The following is a 20,991-nucleotide window of genomic DNA, read 5'->3' as shown; positions in this document are numbered from 1 at the left end:
ACTTCTTCTTCTGTTCGCTGATTGGCCCGGTCAAAAAATCGACCGGGAACAATCGGGTCAAGTGGAGAATAGTGATGGGATTTTCGGCTCCTTTTCGAGATGCGGCTCTAATGGCTCTTCTTACTGTGGAGAGCCGGCTCTTTCGGCTCCCAAACGGCTCCCCTTATATATTTTTGACATTATTAATTAATTAATAGCTTAAACCTAATTTTATAATATTTTGTTTCATTATTGACATTGTTAAGCACTTATGATGAGTAAAAATGCCGTATAACAATGCTATAGCAATACCGATGCGTGTGATGTCCTCATGTGCAGGTTGTTTGTCAGCCTGCAGATAGGAAATGCTGACTTTGCACAGTCTGCACTCTGCCCTGGAGCTTGATGTAGCATTAAAATGAGTCCAAATCTTGCTCCGTTTTCTGTCACTCATTTATTTTCACCTATTCAGTTCTCACACTGACTCCCCTTCTTTCTGTGCTTCTTGACCGCTGACTGAGTGTCTGTACATAAACACCTGCTGACGAACGCTATACAGTTTGGCCAATTGCCTGCTGTTTCCACAAAAAAAGTGGAGATAAACTTTTTTTTTCAGTGTTTTCCCGCCACATTATTAATTGAAACTATGTGTGATTGGTCAGATATGTGGAGCACACGCTTGACATGAGGGCAGTGGACCGACCGAGGGAAAAACCTCTCAGCTCTAGCGCTGGCAGAAGAGCAAAACGCGCAAGGAGAGGGAGAAGGAGGGGAGAGACAGCGAGGCACCGCAGGACAAAAAAAACGATGTGGGGAAAAACTATCGGCTCTGGCACTTGCAGAGCACAAGCACAACGACAGGGAGGCGGAGAGACAGCGATATACTGTAGAAAAAAACCCGGCTCCCAAATAGGATCCTAAAACGGCTCCCATTGTGGAGCCGGTTCCAATCGTTCACTTCAAAGAGCCGGCTCTTAGAGCCGGATCGTTCGCGACCGACACATCACTAGTGGAGAAAGTGTAACCTCGATAATCGTGATCGCTCAGTTCAACTTATTATGTCTTTGGGAGGAAGTCCAGACTGTGTTGGAAGCGAGACCTTTTTCGACTAGTAATTCACTCAACAAATATTAAATATATTTTTGGTCAATACGGTACTGATTTTACAATAATAATAAATGTTTGTTGGGCCAACAGCAATGGAATTTGGCAATAAAAATGAAGCTTTGAAGAAAATCCTTCAAGATGTCGCCTCTGCTTCAGCTGCATCTACTGGTCTTTGGCGCCCTCTACGGGATCCTTTCCAACTAACAAGTGAGTAAGAAAGAGAGAGAGAGGATAAAAGAGCGAAGGGCTAACATAACTGTGGGTTAACCTACGGAGGAAGTCGCAGCCAACCCAAACTACGGCAGTTCCATAGAGGCAGACCCTGAGGCACCGACCGCAGCATGCAGCCGCCACCCAGGAAGGTAAGAGAGTCTGATGAAGGAGAGCTGAATATTTACTCACTCTAAAACCTACTTTCACTTTTCTGCTTGCTTGACTTGGATCACATCTGAACAGTTCAGACTGAACTGTTATTTTAAGGCTGTTGCTTGATTATAAAGCAAAACTGACATTAGGTTACTGTGTGTGGCAGTAACCTACTTTTATTTGGAATATTTGAAATGTTTTTGCTCTTTGGGGAAAAACAATCAATGCTCTCCCAGCTTATAAATATTCTTCAGTTAGCATCAAAACTTAGTAAAATCAGATGTCTGATGTCCAGTATAAACTGGTTTAAGAATATCTTCATGAATTTACTCTGTTGATTAAGTGCACATTAAAATGAGATAATATTGACCTTTTCCTGTAAAATTACTGAGTTTTCTCATGTCTGAAAATAATCATGTTAGTGAGGAAAGGGTGCAGTACAGATTAAAAGTGCAGGTTATTGTTCTGAGTTCTTCTACAGCATGCTAAATGAAAGGGAGCTACATGTTGGCATCTCTGACAAAAATGTTTGCATGAATCTGATTTTGATTGGCTTGAAAGTGATACCAGGGAAAGTGTCTTTCTGCCCTACCATCACAAACATAAAGAAATACATCTAGCTAAACACCAATGAAACTTCAGCTGCTTTCTGAATATGTCAGGTTGGTTGTGTGTGAAAACAATGCATAATATATTGAGCAGCTGCTGTTTATCAGGTGGAGTGTGTAAAGTTACACTGTCAAAAATGAACAGAAACAATTTGAGCTATTTAGCTTGTCGTAACAATAAAAAAAGGAGATTCAGTTTTCAGTCATATTTTCACCATGTCATTCATTCATTTATAAATGCCACTGTTTCAAGCTACATATTTACTTAGCAAGCTAAAAGAGCTTACAAACTAAATATTTAACACCAATTTAAATGCTTAGTTAGCAATATAATTGATTAACTTCAAATTAAACACTTTGTTAGTGAGCTAAATGTTTACTTTTGAGGCTAAATATTTAGTTTCCTTATCGTTTGTTTCTAGATATCTGACTCCATCTCCCTCCTGCCGACAGTGTGGACATGCTAAGCTGCTATCACCATGTTCTCTGTTTCCATAAGACTCAGTAATTCAACCTGCGGCACCAAACTTCAGTGCAGTTCAGGTTAATCAGAAGGTTCCGGTTTAATAAACACTGCTCTTTTTCTATCAGTGTCAAATGTTAAGAGGTGGTTTTTCAGCTGATCTCTCAGAGCTCCTCACCACAAACACACAGCAACCTGCCGGTCGTTTCCCTTCACTGTCACACCGACTATTCACATCATAAACACAGGCCACAGTCTCTACATTTTTGGATGGTGGAAAAGGCCGTGCTCTGTCAGCACTAGCATAGCGTCATCGCTGTTCTTTGTGGCATGCTGGTGACATGTGAAAACTCTTCTGCCGTGGGGGGCAGGAAGGAAGATGTTTCAGCTAGCCTGCAGACGCTAGCTCTTCTCCATATCTACTCATACGTCACTTGAACTGGGTCACCGTAAACAGGATGTTTAGCAATGGCAAAACCGAGGCTGCGATTCAGTTCTTTAAGTCATAGGAGGAGTCATAAGAGCCAGGCGAGACTATGATGAGAAAGTTCACATCTCACTGTTTGTGGTTTCTGCTGGTCATTCATTGTAATACTGTATACGCTATCGCTTTAGCTGGCACCATTGCATAATGGAGTGAGAAAGCACAACAAAACTAACTGAACTATTCATTTATACTGTAATTAGGTAATTAGCACAAATTACCTTTGAAATTAAAGTATGTCTGTCAGTTGATCAGTGACGGATAAATGCATGGATAAGTTGTGCTGCAGGGAGAAAAGACAAAGTTCAAACCAGAACTTGGTGGTGTCGACGGAATCAGAGTCCATCTCTCCAAACAAGGTGAAAATACAAAACAATTCAACCTGCATATTATACACCTTGATAGGGAGATTGTAATCAAAATACCACTGCTCTTACTGTGCACCAGGATCACCACAGGAGCAGACTGTGTCACCAGGGCACATACTGCAACTCCATTCCAACAGTCCTTTAAACAGTGATAGTGTAAAAATGAAGGCTTTGATTAGGACATATCAGAGACTTGGAGGAAAGAAAAGTGTTGGTGGGTTTGGATTAGGAAAAATCAACCAAAACCCACACAGCATGTTGGAAGGACTCAAAGCCAGAGTCTCTTTTTCAGCCACAGAACGCCCGAACCACTGCACAGAAAAAATACCTGCTGATGAAGTGGAGACCACATTCAAGAAAAATAGCATCCCTAACAACATCAGCAGTTCTGTTTTCTAATGCTTGCAGAGGAAATTGCTCTTTGGTTGGTACCTCTGGATGGACTGGAGCACACTTGATGCTGGCTCACCACATGCCACGCTGACATGATGCTTTAGGGCGACTGAAGGAGCAATGCCTCCATCCTAAATTAGCAGAAGGACTATGTTTCTATGTTGTAGAAAGAATGGGACATCACTTTGTCCTGTGTAGATCTGCGTAATATATTGCTGGACAGCTCAATGCAAACAATTTTTTATGTCTCCTGTATGGCAGTGTGGTACTCTGAATTGTTGTCTGAGCGTCGAGGTGAGGCCCAACAGATTTACTTCCAGTGGTACAGGTCTCGCCATGATGCTCCTCTTGATACGTATGTGAAACTTTATTAGAACTCACTTTGGGCTCAGATGTAATGGACATGCAGTTGGTAAATAAAGGAGAACGCAAAGGGAGAAAGGTGGGGGAAAGTTTTAAAGGTAGAGCCAAAGATAAGAGGAAAGAAAGAAGCAGAGAAACCAAGTCCACATCCCAGAAGTCTGCTCCTACACCTGCAGAAAGAGAAAAAATCTGGAATTGCTGATAAATCTAATGAACTGATCTGGGTCTGAAGGCTGACAGTCAGAGACCCATCCCGTCTAAACTGTAGCTGCTAAATATTTTTGCTTGGTAAGAATGCTATTAAAATGCCAAGATATATGACATATTAAGAGACATTATAATTTGGTCAAACTACAAAAAAGCTTTTATAACCCCTTTGTTGTCCATGTTAAAAGTTGTACTGACAGATTCCTAACAACATGGATGAAGAGTTCGATTACCTGTGAAGTTGTGGATTTGAAAATACAGGAAATGTTGCCATCCGGGGGGCTATAGAGGGTCTGAGGATAAAGCGTTAGAGAGAGAGAAACTACTGTCAGAGCAGGGTGAGGATGGGGGGCATAATACGGGATATTTACGGGAAAATAACAATACAGCAGCACATATTATAATGTATAATAGCTCATACATTGGGATTGGCTGATAAGTTTTTGCTAAAGGAAAAACAGTCCCTTTGTGCATACTCAATAATAAGAAGCGACAGACAGGAGGGACAGTTTGGGCACGCTAAGCTGCAGCTCTGAAAGTCTTGGAACAAACTTACCAACCCGTCTCTGGACCTGTGTGCAGGTAAAGGAAAGCCAGCAGGTGAAGCTGCTGTTCTCAGAGCAGCTCAGCAAACTGCAGTCCAAACATCACCAGGACACCGAGCTGCTGGAGGAGATCAGGTGGGTCATAACACAGATTGGGGGACATCTGTATGAACCCCGCCGTTCCCCCCTACGTACCCTCCAACAGGATCACTGATAGGCTGACGGATCAATACTGACATTCAGTTGAAGCGGTGTCATATTCTGTTTGTCTCTGTTTTCCCCAAGGTCCTTCAGTAAGCAGAGAGCAGCTATAGAGAAGGAGTATGCTCAGGTGAGGACACATGGTCTATTTCGGTCCACTGCTGGCCCTTTTACTGGCACCTTTTATGGTTTTACTAGGAAGCATCATCTTTATTGAATTCCTGTCCTATATTTGCTTCTGTTGTGACATTACTGGGCCCTGCTGTCAGGAATAAGACAGTGATGGCTTCCAGCTTCAACTCCCCTGTGAATGTTAGCTTTGCACGGCAGAGCACAATACCGCAACTACTTTTGTAGATGTGAAAAAAATTAGGATGCCTCATTAAATATTCAGCCTTTTAGAAAGAACCGCACATTCACATTTTGAAGTCTAGTCTTTATTTGTCGCTGGAAAGGAAATGATTTCATTACGAGTAAACAGCAAAAATAAACCCTGTTTTGTTCAGTAAGCAAAAATGCATTTCCTGACCAAAAATTAATACACCAAAAATATTTACAAAGTGTGATGAGTTTGTGAGTTTCACCTTTGTTTTCATGCTGAGTTTTTAAAGGGGTAGATTATGTGTTTTTCAGTCACATACCGCCATCTTATAGCAAGTAACTGTGTTACCTTCAGTTGGTATAGAAATGCTATAGATATCGAATATGACCTAAAAGAAACGTGACTTTTGAGCTAAATGCCTTAAAATTGGGCCTCTGTCTCTTTAAAGGCTCCTGCTCTTTCTGGAACCCATCACAATATGGCTCCTCTATTAACCCTTTAACAACATTTTTACCTTCGTTGCACTGAGCTCAGCAGATGCGCAGTTCCACCAGGTGTTTGCTAATTGCTGCTGGCTAGTCTGAAGGAGCTGGATGGGGACGTTGCGGGGTGGTGGTGGTGGTGGTGGGTTCTATAAGCAAGAAGCTCAGACACAGCAACTTCAATGACGAGCTTCGTCCTCAAAGGTGGGGCTACGTCCACCCAGGCGTTTTGCATACCTGAATGGTTGTCATGAAGATCAAAGGATATTTTGTTGTCATAAATATTTCATTAGAAAAAAATTATGACTTCCAGTGCTTTCAATGCCATGGAATGTCTTTTCAGCACATAACCTGTAAGGATTAACATCTGCAAAAAATGTCCAAATAAATTTCCCTTTTCATGTTTACATATTATTTATTATTATACAACTCATTCATATATCTATCTTACTGATGATTTACATTATTTAATAAATTGACTCTTTATAAAGATCCTCATTCATTGGAACACACACAGGACCTTTCCTCCATTTCCTGCCAGAATATTTCAGAATTCTTCATAAAATCTATCAGGACCTGGAGGGTTTTGATCAGGCATGATTTCAGCTTCCTGGAGTTCAGCTTCAGGAAGAGGTTGTTTTTTTTTCTCTCTGCACCACAGAATTGAACTTCTAACAGACGTTTACACACACGTGTGTGAGAAATGGCTCACCTTCATGTGAAGGCACACAAACCTGATTTCTTGTAAAGATAAAAACTAAAAGGCCTGGAATTTCATGATTTATAACTTGCTGCATTAGATCTGCATTAGACGGCGTGTTAAATGCATGGTCTGCATGTTTGCAGCCTCTGATGCCTCTAGCTTTCTGGTGAGGGAATTTCTGTATATTAAGGTTCAAAACAAGCTAAACAAATGTTACAGTGTGGATTAATAACTCAGTTTGTATTTATCACCACATGCACACATACCTGTACCTACCCAGAATTATTTTTAGAAAGAGACTTCTGGTTTTCATGTCTCCTCCCTGTGTGTGTTCTCTGCTGTGTGACACACATCCTGACTCTTTAAGCAATTTAGATTCTTGAGATCAGATTATTTAAACATAAAATGTTATGCAATACTTGTTAAACTACTGCACTGAAACATCAGATAAAACTATCAAGCAGCGATACCCTTACAGATGGAAAACATACTTCCTGCCAAGCTTTATTTAATTATACAATTATTTATTTTGGTGGTGGTGGGCGGATTGGTTGCCAGTAGAAGTTAAAATACCTTTATTTATTTTTGGGGAATAAATAACGTATTTATGAGGTTGTCTCGTTTTCAGGCTCTTCAGAGGTTAGCCGTCCAGTACCAGAAGAGAGACTGGCAGAGAGGAAATATGGACACTGTGATTTCTGGGTGACTAACACACATGCACGTACACACACACTCAGATACTGTACTTACCTATTTTACACAACAACACTTTTTTATTCCGTCTTGTTATGAATAGCAAATTGTAATGCAAGTCAAAATTGAGGGTCATTTTCACCACACAGGATAAACATGGTTGTTGTTGTAAACTATGCAGCCATTGGTGTCTGATTATGTTACACAATGAGCAACAAAAGTAAGAAAAACTGTATGACTACCTTCATCCCGCCTCACTTAGCAAAATATTTCATTTTTAATAAGGTGAAAATGAACAAAGTTTTTGGCGAATTATCAGAATCACAAAGTTACTTGTTAAACTTTCTTCCCATTGTTCAGGCTCCTAGGGAGACAGTACTAAATCAATAACATGACTAATGCAAACATGATTATGGCGCAAAGATTAATAAGTAATATAATAGAAATCCATTGTCTTTCTGCTCAATATGTCTGCACAGAACAAATGTGGGAACACATTATTTTAACAGTATATATAATTTATTCTTTATTTAATATTTTACTTGTATGCCCATATATTCAGATCTATTTAATTAAAGCAGGGACGATGCATAATAATTTGGAAGTACACCAGTTTGCAGCTCTAAGCCTCTTTCATTGGTCCCACAGTGAGGCTTACCTTATTAAAGCTCTTATTCAGCGACTTTCTGTAAACTTACACAGTATATTGTTTATATTGTGTAAGTGTGAGTTATTGATGCTGGTGTGTGTGTTTTCAGGAGTGTGTTTGGTGTGTGGCGATCGGTGGTGGACGCCACAGCTCAGACTGCCACCTCTCGACTCGCTGCTGCAGAAGAATACCGTCAGCTTTTTGGAGACGCTTCCAAAAGCATCCACAACGCCAAGGAGATCCGCGCTAAACGAGTGAGATGGCATGCGAACCTTATGCTGAGGATCATTTAGCAGGGCGAAGCAGCCCCTCAGAAACAATGACGGGGAAACGACACGTTGCAGGTTCTGGAGCAGCTGCAGAGGGTGCAGGGCGAGGTGGTGGACGCCCTGCGAGAACTGCACAGGGTCAAGAAGAACTACCACCACCTGAGTCACATCGCCGGCGTGGCCAGAGAGAAAGCGGCTGGCGCTCAGACGAGGTCAGAGTTTCAGTAAAACATCGTCTACATCAGGGTTTTCTCCAGTGTATTCCAAGTCACCAGGCTTTACTTGGCCCCCCTCCAGGCTAAGTGTTTTATTTTATATGGATGTACTGTATTTTTTTTTATACAAGTAACAGTGACAGTAAAGACGGATTTAGCTACGTTTATAGTTGACACATTGAACTGGGCGTGTGGGCTGTCCCTGCACCTGCCCGTTGGCCTCACATGCTATTTTTCCAAGTCATGATGCCAACTTGTGCACCTCCGAATTTGTAACTTTTAACATTTTTTAACACAAAAACCTGGTGGTGGATCGCCATAGTGTTCCTGCCATTGGGCCAGCACTACCACACAAGTTTTCTGGGGGGAAATCCTGTACATGTATATGGTTTCTATCGTCTCAACTGGCTGCAAATATTCTCTTTACATAGAAATCCAAAAAGCTGAGGGGCTGTTATCATCATAAAAGCTCCCGTTTGGCCGTGATGTGACAGTCAGGCCTATCACAATAATACATTTTGCTGGACATCAAATTGTCCCAGAAATGATTGCAACAAATGATAATATTGTTGTTTTGAGCCCATTTACTAATATTGATAATGGTATAAGTTACAATGTACAATGGTACAAGTTTGCTCTCTCTAAGCCCAAACAGTTTTCCTATTGTTTTTTACTCATTTGTAACATGTATTCATTTCTACCTGCTTATAGAACTAGAAAGAGTGAACATGGGATTTTCCATTTCAAATCAGGTCAACATAAGATGACTGCTAAGGTATGAACCTGCTGTTTTTCCACATTTTTGGGGTCTAAAATGTGTTGTTTGTGTCATGTAACGGTGCGGTGTTGAGGTGAGGCAGACGCTTGAGACCCAGGTAGAAATGAAAATGATGAGTTTAATGACGGGAACACAGTCCAAACAACGAGCAGCAGGCAGATGGACACGACGACTAGACATTGACAACGACCCGACGCGGAACAAGGAACACAGGTGGAGTTAAATACATGGGCGGGTAATCACAGAAACGAGACACACCTGGGAACAATCAAGGGGAGGACAGGACAACGAAGAGACTCAAGGACACAGAAAACTCTAAATAAACACAGAAAAACACAGATCCTGACAGTACCCCCCCCTCAAGGGGGGCTACCAGACGCCCACAAAAAAAAAAAAAAAAAAAAACACAACAAGGGTGGGCGGAGGGGCGCTGGACGGGGGGGCCAGAGTCCAGAAAAACAAAAAACAACCCACCATCGTGGGTGGAAACACAAGAAGGGCCAAGAGTCCATAAACAAACAAAAAACTACCCACAGGGTGGGCGGAGGCAAAGGAGGCGGGAACCACAGAGGTGGTCTGGCGGTTGTCCGCGGGAACCACGGAGGCGGTCCGGCGGCCGTCCGCGGCGCTGGAGGCGGGAACCACGGAGGCGGTCCGGCGGCCGTCCGCGGCGCTGGAGGCGGGAACCACGGAGGCGATCCGCGGCGCTGGAGGCGGGAACCACGGAGGCGGTCCGGCGGCCGTCCGCGGCGCTGGAGGCGGGAACCACGGAGGCAGTCCGGCGGCCGTCCGCGGCGCTGGAGGTGGCCATGATGAGTCCCGGGGGCCGCCCACAGACGGCGACTACGAGCCCCCCGAGGCAGGGTCTCTGGTGAAGCACAGAGAGTCGGGGTCTCGGGTGGAACACTGGGGGTCTGAGTCTCGGGTGGAACACTGGGGGTCTGAGTCTCGGGTGGAACGGACGGGGACTGAGTCTCGGGTGGAACGGACGGGGACTGAGTCTCGGTCGGAACGCTGGGAGTCTCGGTCGGAACGCTGGGAGTCTCGGTCGGAACGCAGGGAGTCTCGGTCGGAACGCAGGGAGTCTCGGTCGGAACGCAGGGAGTCTCGGGTGGAACGCAGGGAGTCTCGGGTGGAACGCAGGGGGTCTCGGGTGGAACGCAGGGGGTCTCGGGTGGAACGCAGGGGGTCTCGGGTGGAACGCAGGGGGTCTCGGGTGCGCCGGCTGGAACGCCGGCTGATTCGGCCTCGGGTGCGCCGGCTGGAACGCCGGCTGATTCGGCCTCGGGTGCGTCGGCTGGAACGCCGGCTGATTCGGCCTCGGGTGCGTCGGCTGGAACGCCGGCTGATTCGGCCTCGGGTGCGCCGGCTGGAACGCCGGCTGATTCGGCCTCGGGTGCGCCGGCTGGAACGCCGGCTGATTCGGCCTCGGGTGCGCCGGCTGGAACGGCCTCCGGTGCGCCGGCCGGAACGCCGGCTGGAACGGCCTCCGGTGCGCCGGCCGGAACGCCGGCTGGAACGGCCGGGGGTGCGCCGACCGGAACGCCGGCTGACTTGGCCGGGGGTGCGCCGACCGGAACGCCGGCTGACTTGGCCGGGGGTGCGCCGACCGGAACGCCGGCTGACTTGGCCGGGGGTGCGCCGACCGGAACGGCCTCGGGGGCGCCGGCTGGAACGCTGGCTGGAGTTGCTGGTCCCGGAACTGGAGCGGGATCTGGGCTGGCGGAGAAACTGTGCGGCTTGGGAGGCAGAGGTTCGCCAGCCATGACGGCTAGGGCCGCCTTACGCTCCCACTCTGCCTCCCTCTGCAACTCCACCAACCCCGGGTGCGGAAAACGAGGAACCCAGTAGTCCAGCAACAGTCCCAAGCGGATGGCGAAACCGAGGCGTCGGCCGGCAGCGTACGGCTTGGCCATAGCCTCCTCATACTCGCTGATCGTTTCCGTCAGCTCCTTTAACTCCTCTGGGTCCATGATGAAAAGTAAAAATAGCGTGCCTCACCGTTCGGTCTGGTCGGGTCCTTCTGTCATGTAACGGTGCGGTGTTGAGGTGAGGCAGACGCTTGAGACCCAGGTAGAAATGAAAATGATGAGTTTAATGACGGGAACACAGTCCAAACAACGAGCAGCAGGCAGATGGACACGACGACTAGACATTGACAACGACATACAACGACAAGGACCCGACGAGGAACAAGGAACACAGGTGGAGTTAAATACATGGGAGGGTAATCACAGAAACGAGACACACCTGGGAACAATCAAGGGGAGGACAGGACAACGAAGAGACTCAAGGACACAGAAAACTCTAAATAAACACAGAAAAACACAGATCCTGACAGTTTGATTCAATTTGATTCAGTTTGTGGGAACCTGATTCATCTACAGTTGAAACCAGAAGTTTACATACACTGAATAAAGAAAAGACGTCTTTTTTTTCTCATTGTCTGAACTTAAATTGGACCAGAACTCTCTTGTTTTAGGTCAGTTAGAATTACTAAAATATTTCTATTTGCTAAAGGTTGGTCTGATTTAACCTAAGACAGAGAAAAAAAACATATATGCACCTTTTTATTCTGTCTATCAGTAAATCGGTTTTGCTTGTGAACCTAATGATTTCCACTTCTTATTTATATGTATGTTGTGCTCTGTTGTGTGTGTGTGTGTGTGTGCATGTTTTTGCAGCTCAGTGCCAGGCTGAAAGAGTGTGAGGACCGTTTGAATGAAGCTCGTAATGAATACCTGTTGACCCTTGCAGCCGTCAACTCACATCACCAGCACTACCACACTAAAGACTTACCTCTCCTAATGGAGGTGAGAAACTCACACACTGACCAAGTGGAGATGAGGGCTTCTCACATTTGATACATTATAACCAACCAAGGACGCGACTAGTTTTTCTTGTCGTAAACTGCAGTACAACAGACATCAAATGTCTGTTTAACTATTAAAATCTAGTAAAAGTGTCTGGTTTCCTCTGCTTTCCTCACCAGCAAATGGACGGAGACGTTTACGACGATTTGAGGCACCACTTCACCCGGCTGTGTGGGACAGAGATGGACACCTGTCTGGCCTCGCACAAGCAGTTCAGCAAGACATGGGATGGTGTTGCTAAGGTTTGTATACACACACGCCTACACGCACACACAAAACCTGGAAATTCCATGGTAAAACTCCGGCACTTGCCATTGTTGATTATATGGCTAAAAATGCTGCTGGAGTCAATGTTTTACTACAATACAATGTTTTGACTTATGGGGAAAAAAACTATGTTTTCTCCAAAAATGAACATGAAAGCAACCCGTAAGATGAATGTACAAATGTAAAATGTACAAAAGACCCTTTTCACCGATTAATTCATGTGTGGCAGCTTCACATAAAATCAAAAATTCTAAATTGTTTTACAGTTTACAGATAATTTTCTTGCCCAATTTTATTGTTTACAATTGTGAAATAAATAGACATTTTTACACTGTATGCTACTGTATGTGAGCACATGTAAAGACAGGAAAAGACACTGTTATCCCACAACACCTGCAGTGGAAACAGAAAACAGAGATGTTCTATAGATGATTTCTGCCATATGTCAAAGTCATATTTCAATTTCAATGATTATCTTATATTATCTTATCTTATATTATCTTATCTTATCTTATCTTGAAACTAACAGATAAAAAGAGGGATATTCTCTGGGGTCAAATATGGTTCCGAATTTTATTTGAGTGCTATGAAAGGGGGAGTATTGTGTGTTCTTGAGTCACATAGTTCCACCTTATAGCACAATCAAGTAACTATGTTACCTCCAGTTGTTATAAAAATGTTGTAGATATCAAATATGACTTAAAAGAATTTTGACTTTGTAATTAATGATATGAAATTGGGCCTGTGTCTCTTTAAGAAGCTCCTGCTCTTCCTTAAGCTCCACCTTCAGGAAGTCATCACAACATGGTTCCTCTATTAACCTTTTAGCAACGTTTTTATCAGCGTTGCACTGAGAAGTAGCTCATATAATGAGCTTAGCATGTACAGTTCCACCAGGTGTTTGCTATTTGCTGCTGGCTAGTCTGAAGGAGTTGAGTCGGGGAGTGATGGGAGGGGCTGCTCTGTGTGGTGAAAGCTTGGAAACTGCAGTTTGGAGGAGGGGCTTCGTGCTCGAAGGCAGCACCAGGTCCATCCAGGTGTTAAACACAACTGAATGGTTGCCATGGAGACTAAAGGATTTCTCAAACATGCAAGGCAACACTCCAGGCATGTTTTTGATGAGGGAATAACATCATAGCATGATGTTAAAAGTTGATTTTACATAACACTGCCCCTTTAACAAAGGATCACTGAAATAAAGAACGAAGGAATGTAATAGAAAATTGCATATTATAATGGTATTCATTAATATTTTTATCTGTATTTTAGCTTGGGCTTTTAGAAAAAGTGATTATAGGATTGCTAAACTAAAGCCTTTCCACCTCTTCAGTGTGGGGCTTTCCAGGTGGAACATGCCAGAATGTTGTCTGAGTCCAGACATGAGACATTCCTCATTCCCATGCAGCAGCAGAAAAATAAAAGGCTCACATAGAGGAGAGAGAGCAGAGCAGGAGCAGCCAAATAAGGGAAAGACAAGGTCGCTTGTGTAAATAAGACAAAGTCGGGCCAAACGGCGAAAAGGCCAAAATAAATATGGTGCCAGAGCGCTTAAAGGAGAGAGAAATCCAGCACCACATCACTTAAGACGAGAAATTTGTTCTGAGTCGTTCTCTGAACCTCCTCCATGGGCTGCCACCTTATCGTGGTGGAGGGGTTTGAGTGCCCCAATGATCCTAGGAGCTATGCTGTCTGGGGCTTCATGCCCCTGGTAGGGTCACCCAAGGCAGACAGGTCCTAGGTGAGGGACCAGACAAAGTGCAGCCCGAAGACCCCAATGATGAAGGAAAACCTTGGACTTGGTGTTCCCTCGCCCGGACGCGGGTCACCGGGGCCCCACTCTGGAGCCAGGCCTGGAGGGGGGGCACGATGGCGAGCGTCTGGTGGCCGGGCTTTTACCCATGGAGCCCGGCCGGGCTCAGCCCGAAGAGGAAACATGGGCCCCCCCTCCCATGGGCCCACCACCCGTGGGAGGGGCCAAAGGGGTCGGGTGCACTGTGTGATGGGTGGCGGCCAAGGGAGGGGACCCTGGCGGTCCGATCCTCGGTTGCAGAAACTGGCTCTTGGGACGTGGAATGTCACCTCTCTGGTGGGGAAGGAGCCGGAGCTAGTGCGTGAGGTTGAGAGGTTCCGGCTAGAAATAGTCGGTCTCACCTCGACGCATGGCTCTGGTTCTGGAACCAGTCTCCTCGAGAGGGGCTGGACATACTTCCACTCTGGAGTTGCCCAGGGAGAGAGACGTCGGGCAGGAGTGGGCATACTTGTTGCTCCCCATCTTGGCGCCTGTACGTTGGGGTTTACCCCGGTGAACGAGAGGGTAGGATCCCTCCGCCTACGGGTGGGGGGACGGGTTCTGACTGTCGTTTGTGCTTACGGGCCGAACGACAGTTCAGATTACCCACCCTTTTTGGAGTCCTTAGAGGGGGTACTGGAGAGTGCTCCTCCTGGGGACTCCCTTGTTCTGCTGGGGGACTTCAACGCTCACGTGGGCAACGACAGTGAGACCTGGAGGGGCGTGGTTGGGAGGAACGGCCCACCCGACCTGAACTCGAGCGGTGTTCTGTTGCTGGACTTCTGTGCTCGCCATGGATTGTCCATAACGAACACCATGTTCAAGCATAAGGGTGTCCATATGTGCACTTGGCACCAGGACACCCTAGGCCGCAGTTCGATGATCGACTTTGTCATCGTTTCATCGGATCTGCGGCCGTATGTCTTGGACACTCGGGTGAAGAGAGGTGCGGAGCTGTCCACTGACCACTACCTGGTGGTGAGTTGGCTCCGGTGGCGGGGGCGAAAGCCGGTCAGACCTGGCAGGCCCAAACGTGTTGTGAGGGTCTGCTGGGAACGTCTGGCGGAATCCCCTGTGAGACGGAGCTTTAACTCCCATCTCCGGCAAAACTTCGAACACGTCCCGGGGGAGGTGGGGGACATGGAGTCTGAGTGGACCGTGTTCCGTGCCTCCATTGTCGAGGCGGCCGATCGGAGCTGTGGCCGCAAGGTTGTCGGTGCCTGTCGCGGCGGCAACCCTCGAACCCGTTGGTGGACACCTTCGGTGAGGGATGCCGTCAGGCTGAAGAAGGAGTCCTATCGAGCCTTTTTGGCCTGTGGGACTCCGGAAGCAGCTGATGGGTACCGGCGGGCGAAGCGGCATGCGGCTCGGGCGGTTGCTGAGGCAAAAACTCGGGTGTGGGAGGAGTTTGGAGAGGCCATGGAGAAAGACTTCCGCACGGCTTCGAGGCGATTCTGGTCCACCATCCGGCGTCTCAGGGGGGGGAAGCGGTGCAGCACCAACACTGTTTATAGTGGGGATGGTGTGCTGCTGACCTCTACTCGGGACGTTGTGGGCCGGTGGGCAGAGTACTTCGAAGACCTCCTCAATCCCACCAACATGCCTTCCACTGAGGAAGCGGAGCCTGGGGACTCTGGGTTGGGCTCTCCAATCTCTGGGGGCGAGGTCGCCGAGGTGGTTAAAAAGCTCCGCGGTGGCAAGGCCCCGGGGGTGGATGAGATCCGCCCGGAGTTCCTTAAGGCTCTGGATGTTGTAGGGTTGTGTTGGTTGACGCGACTCTGCAATATCGCATGGACATCGGGGGCAGTTCCCCTGGATTGGCAGACTGGGGTGGTGGTCCCCCTGTTCAAAAAGGGGGACCGGAGGGTGTGCTCCAATTATAGAGGGGTCACACTCTTAAGCCTCCCTGGCAAGGTCTATTCAGGGGTCCTGGAGAGGAGGGTCCGTCGGATAGTCGAACCTCGGATTCAGGAAGAGCAGTGTGGTTTTCGTCCTGGTCGTGGAACACTGGACCAGCTCTACACCCTCGGCAGGGTCCTGGAGGGTGCATGGGAGTTCGCCCAACCAGTCTACATGTGTTTTGTGGACTTGGAGAAGGCGTTCGACCGTGTCCCTCGGGGAGCCCTGTGGGGGGTTCTCCGGGAGTATGGGGTACCGGGCCCTTTGATACGGGCTGTCAGGTCCCTGTATGACCGGTGTCAGAGTCTGGTCCGCATTGCCGGCAGTAAGTCGGGCTCGTTTCCGGTGAGAGTTGGACTCCGCCAGGGCTGCCCTTTGTCACCGATTCTGTTCATCACTTTCATGGACAGAATTTCTAGGCGCAGCCAAGGTGTTGAGGGGATCCGATTTGGTGGCCTCAGGATCTCATCTCTGCTTTTCGCAGACGATGTGGTCCTTTTGGCTTCATCAGATCGTGATCTGCAGCTCTCGCTGGATCGGTTCGCAGCCGAGTGTGAAGCGGCCGGGATGGGGATCAGTGCCTCCAAATCCGAGGCCATGGTCTTGAGTCGGAAAAGGGTAGAGTGCCTTCTCCGGGTCAGGGGGGGTGTCCTGCCCCAAGTGGAGGAGTTTAAGTATCTCGGGATCTTGTTCACGAATGGGGGAAGAAGGGAGCGGGAGATCGACAGGCGGATTGGCGCAGCGTCTGCTGTCAAGCGGGCGCTGTACCGGTCCGTCGTGGTGAAGAGAGAGCTGAGCCAAAAAGCGAAGCTCTCGATTTACCGGTCGATCTACGTTCCCACCCTCATCTATGGTCATGAGCTTTGGGTCATGACCGAAAGAACGAGATCGCGGATACAAGCGGCCGAAATGGGCTTTCTCCGTAGGGTGGCTGGGCTCTCCCTTAGAGATAGGGTGAGAAGCTCAGTCATCCGGGAGGGACTCAGAGTAGAGCCGCTGCTCCTTCACATCGAGAGGAGCCAGTTGAGGTGGCTTGGGCATCTGGTCAGGATGCCTCCTGGACGCCTCCCTGGTGAGGTGTTCCGGGCACGTCCCACCGGGAGGAGGCCCCGGGGAAGACCCAGGACACGCTGGAGGGACTATGTCTCTCGGCTGGCCTGGGAACGCCTCGGGATTCCCCCGGAGGAGCTGGAAGAAGTGGCTGGGGAGAGGGAAGTCTGGGCCTCCCTTCTGAAGCTGCTACCCCCGCGACCCGACCTCGGATAAGCGGAAGAAGATGGATGGATGGATGGATGGACGTTCTCTGAACATCTGGAGCCAAAATTAAACCATCTGCAACCCTGAATTATATGTGAGGCAGGATGAATGTTTTTCAGATGATCAGTGAACAATTAATTTGATGCACACTATTTGTTTTCAGGTGACCAGAGAGAGGAATGTTCAGCAGTTTTTGCAGGAATCCATTTCCTTCACAAGAACATCAGATTTCACCTTCCAGCCTGCTCTGCGGGACGTGGTGTGTGTTCCTGCGCTTTGTCTCCTCCTTCACTCATTGATTTGGTGGAGTTGTGAAAGAAGTTTTGCTTTCTTACAGATTTTTTCTTGTTTGGCAGTGAAAAGCTTAAGATTATGAAACAAACTTAAATATCAGACAAAATGAATACTAAAATCAATTTGCAAATGATCATTTTGTTTATTAAATAAGCAAAAGGTATCCAAACCAGCATGGCTCTATGAGGAAAGGTAACATAGCGACCTACAGTAGCTGACTGTGTCATTCTGGTAACGCTCAGTGAGCTGCTTACTTTGTTGTGGAGGACTTGTGGCGCGCTCTTGCTTGCAGACTTGTTTTAATTCAGCCATTCTGACAGGTTTTGAGCGTTGACAGCCTTTTTAAGGTCAAAGCACATCATCTCAGTTGGATTTGATTTCAAACTGACTGGAAACTGAATTTAGGTTTTCAAAAAAAACTGTGTTCCTTCTGTCAAAGATAGAGTACAGGGACCACATGGGCCAATGAAACAGAATTTAACAAGAGAACTGAACAAACTTATATTCTCTCTTTATATTTATAGAGAGAACACAAGAACACAGAGGCACTCATGAACTTGACTGAGAGTCTTATACAGTCCAGCAATGAAAAAATGAAAATCAGGGAACTTACATAGAGAGGAAATGTGATCAGTGACAAAGGAGCCTAAAGACCGAGACACACGGGATCCAATTTGTCTCCAATCAGATGGAAACTCGTCTTGGATGACATATGCAGCAGTTAGAAAACGGTGAAGTTAATGGGACCTCGTGACTGACCTGATGTCTGTTTTGGTCTGAACTGCACAGGAATTTGTTGAGTTTGAGAACTTTGAAATTCAGAAGTTCAAGTTTTACTGTGGGACTGGTTTGTGTTTGTGCTGGCAGGATTTCCATTACATACTGGTGTGAATACTTGATCTCACAATCCCAGTGGTCTGTAGAGGAGCCGTGTCTCGACGTTAACCAGAGGAATGTTGAACAGCTGTGGGAGAAAACTGAGCAGAAGAAACTGACTAATCCAGACAACACTGAGGGAGACAAATTCACAATACACAGAGAACAGAACACAAGAGAAAAGTAAGGTTCTCAAAACAAAAGGCATATTAGCATTAATGACAGCAACAAAAAACAGGAAATTAACTTTGAATGGCCATCTTTACAAACAAAAGAACAAACAAAAGTTGACAGGAAACCTGAAAATATCACTTGATAATTATAGGTTACTGGAAGATTAATATCTGAACACCAACTATAAAGTCTTAAAAAATGCAAACATCTCAAAAAAACTTAAATAAATAAGCAATGCTTAGCTTGGGGGTACAAGTAAAGCCTGGTGTCCCGCCAGACTTATCACTATAAGTGATAAGTCACTTATGTGAGGATTGTTTTCTACTGGAGAGCTTTTCTAAACTAAACTCCGAATAATCATTTTTGCAGATGAACAGTTTAAATTGGGCTTTAAAAGAATCAATCATTTCAATTTCTCTTTCAGACCACAACCCAACTTCCTCCATTATTATTATTATTATTATTATTATTATTATTATTATTATTATAGTCACAGTTCTGATTACAGGTGGAGACATCCTTATCTTACTGTGCAAAGTGTAACATTTTCTTGTAAACCTTTGCAATATTTGGCCTGAAGCTGTCTTAGTGCTGTCCTCTTTGGGTTGAACGGTGGCTACTGCAGTAGTGTTAAGGAAAGAAATAAGTCTTACTTAAGGTGAAACACTAGTCAGCAGCACACAAACAGCTGTTGTTCCTCTGACCCTGCAGGACTCAGGAAAAATGATTTGAGTTTGTTTCTTACACAGATGACTGCACTGCAGGACATGCAGGGCTCTGAGGGAGAGAACTGCTTGGTGAAGGAGGCCAAGAAATGGGCTGCCAAGGCTGCCAAGGATTACAAGATCGCCACTCATGGGCAAAGGGTGAGCAGAACACAGAACCATAACTCTGTGCTTTACCTTTAACCTTTCCCCTATTTAGATTTTTTTTATCGGCTGTATCATTGTAACCCTTTTCTTCTGGAGTTAAAGATTGCTCTATCTTTGTCTTTCCAACTGGTCCAACTGTAAATACATGGCTGAATATGTGTTCACTTTATTAAAAAGTGCATGTATACCATAAACAACCGCTTGTTCTAACATCTGAAGAAATACTGCAGAACTGAAACAATCCAAAGGGGAACAATTCAGTTCAATTCCAAAATATGATCTAAGTTTCTTCAAAGAGTTGTTGTGGATGGTGATGCTGTGGATCTCTGACTGAAGACTGTAGCTGTATGACTCTCATCACATGCTAACAGTTGAATATCTGGGCACCAGAGATGATATTCCACAGTAACATGTCCTGGATGAAACCATCCGCTGTTAGGATTTATAACCTTTATGTTTACACTGTGCAGAATGTAAGGCGCTGAAACTATGCTTTACTTATTATCAATTTGAGTGCCTTTAGAGAACACTGTGGCATCTTTAAGAAGTATTCATAGCCCTCTATCTTTTCCTTATTGTGTAGCATTCTGACCACAAACTTTGATGCATTTTATTCAAAGTTTATTAGGCTCCACAATTTAGTGCTGAATTGGGAAGTGTTTTTTTCCTAAAACATATAGCAAAAACATATAGAAAATGAAAAGTGTGGCATACATTTGTATTCCTGAAACAACACATTGCATAAGCACTTTTTACCACAACTATAGCTGCAAGTCTTTAGGTCTAAGAATCATTTCACATTTTTCAGGTCTACAAACTGATATGTTGTCCTGCAAATATCAGTCAGATTGAATGAAGAGCGTTTGTGTACACTGGATTTCAGGTCTTAGCACAGATTGCTAACTGGAAATAGGTCTGGACTTTGAGTAGGCCTCCTTTAATATGGTTTGATTTTCTAGTAAGGATCAAACCATAATAGCATTGGTTGCAACCAGAACAGAACAACCAAAGCTCTAGTTGGATGTAGGGTTTCTGTCCTGCTGGAAGGTGAACCTTCATCCCAGTCTCTAGTGACCTCTCTTAGGGTTTCTTGTTCTGTATTGTCATGTATTTACCTCCATCCATCCCCCCATCACCAGCTGAACAAATCTTTTTCATTTCTTCAAAGAGTTGAAACCAATAAACACTGAATGTTCAGGCACCAGCATCAGCAATACACACAAATGTGAAGAGATTTTCTTGCTGCCAGTTTAGTCTGGTTTTCTTTGCCAGGCTCTGGAGATGCTGGAGAGTCGACAGAAGCTGTTGTCAGGGGAGACGGGGCTCAACGTGGAGCAGAAGATCACAGAGGTTCAGGAGACTGTCAGGAAAGCAAAGGTTGGTGTGAGATGAACACATTGACTTTAAGTCCTTCTGGTCCGCCTCTCTGTGACTGTTAGTAACAGTCTCAAAGTTGATCAGAAATTCTGACCTTCAGAAATCAATGAAAGTATTG

The 20,991-nt window shown here is 45.9% G+C and overlaps 1 protein-coding gene across 1 annotated transcript in view; it reads left to right on the top strand.

The window, feature by feature from the left end:
• Positions 1-1,246: 1,246 nt before the first annotated feature.
• Positions 1,247-20,991, top strand: part of LOC114153103 (F-BAR and double SH3 domains protein 1-like) — a 26,526-nt gene continuing 6,781 nt past the window's right edge. The window contains exons 1-12 of the mRNA XM_028031426.1: positions 1,247-1,448; positions 4,921-5,018; positions 5,169-5,214; positions 7,220-7,293; positions 8,043-8,187; positions 8,278-8,414; positions 9,129-9,192; positions 11,880-12,008; positions 12,188-12,310; positions 17,444-17,539; positions 19,374-19,490; positions 20,769-20,873. Coding sequence (XP_027887227.1) covers positions 1,428-1,448; positions 4,921-5,018; positions 5,169-5,214; positions 7,220-7,293; positions 8,043-8,187; positions 8,278-8,414; positions 9,129-9,192; positions 11,880-12,008; positions 12,188-12,310; positions 17,444-17,539; positions 19,374-19,490; positions 20,769-20,873 — 1,155 coding nt within the window. The 5' untranslated portion in view covers positions 1,247-1,427. The remainder of the gene's footprint in view (positions 1,449-4,920; positions 5,019-5,168; positions 5,215-7,219; positions 7,294-8,042; positions 8,188-8,277; positions 8,415-9,128; positions 9,193-11,879; positions 12,009-12,187; positions 12,311-17,443; positions 17,540-19,373; positions 19,491-20,768; positions 20,874-20,991) is intronic.

The sequence above is a fragment of the Xiphophorus couchianus genome, chromosome 11 (genome assembly GCF_001444195.1).
Source record: "Xiphophorus couchianus chromosome 11, X_couchianus-1.0, whole genome shotgun sequence".
Classification (NCBI taxonomy): Eukaryota; Metazoa; Chordata; class Actinopteri; order Cyprinodontiformes; family Poeciliidae; genus Xiphophorus; species Xiphophorus couchianus.
This window is presented reverse-complemented; position numbering and strand designations above follow the sequence as displayed.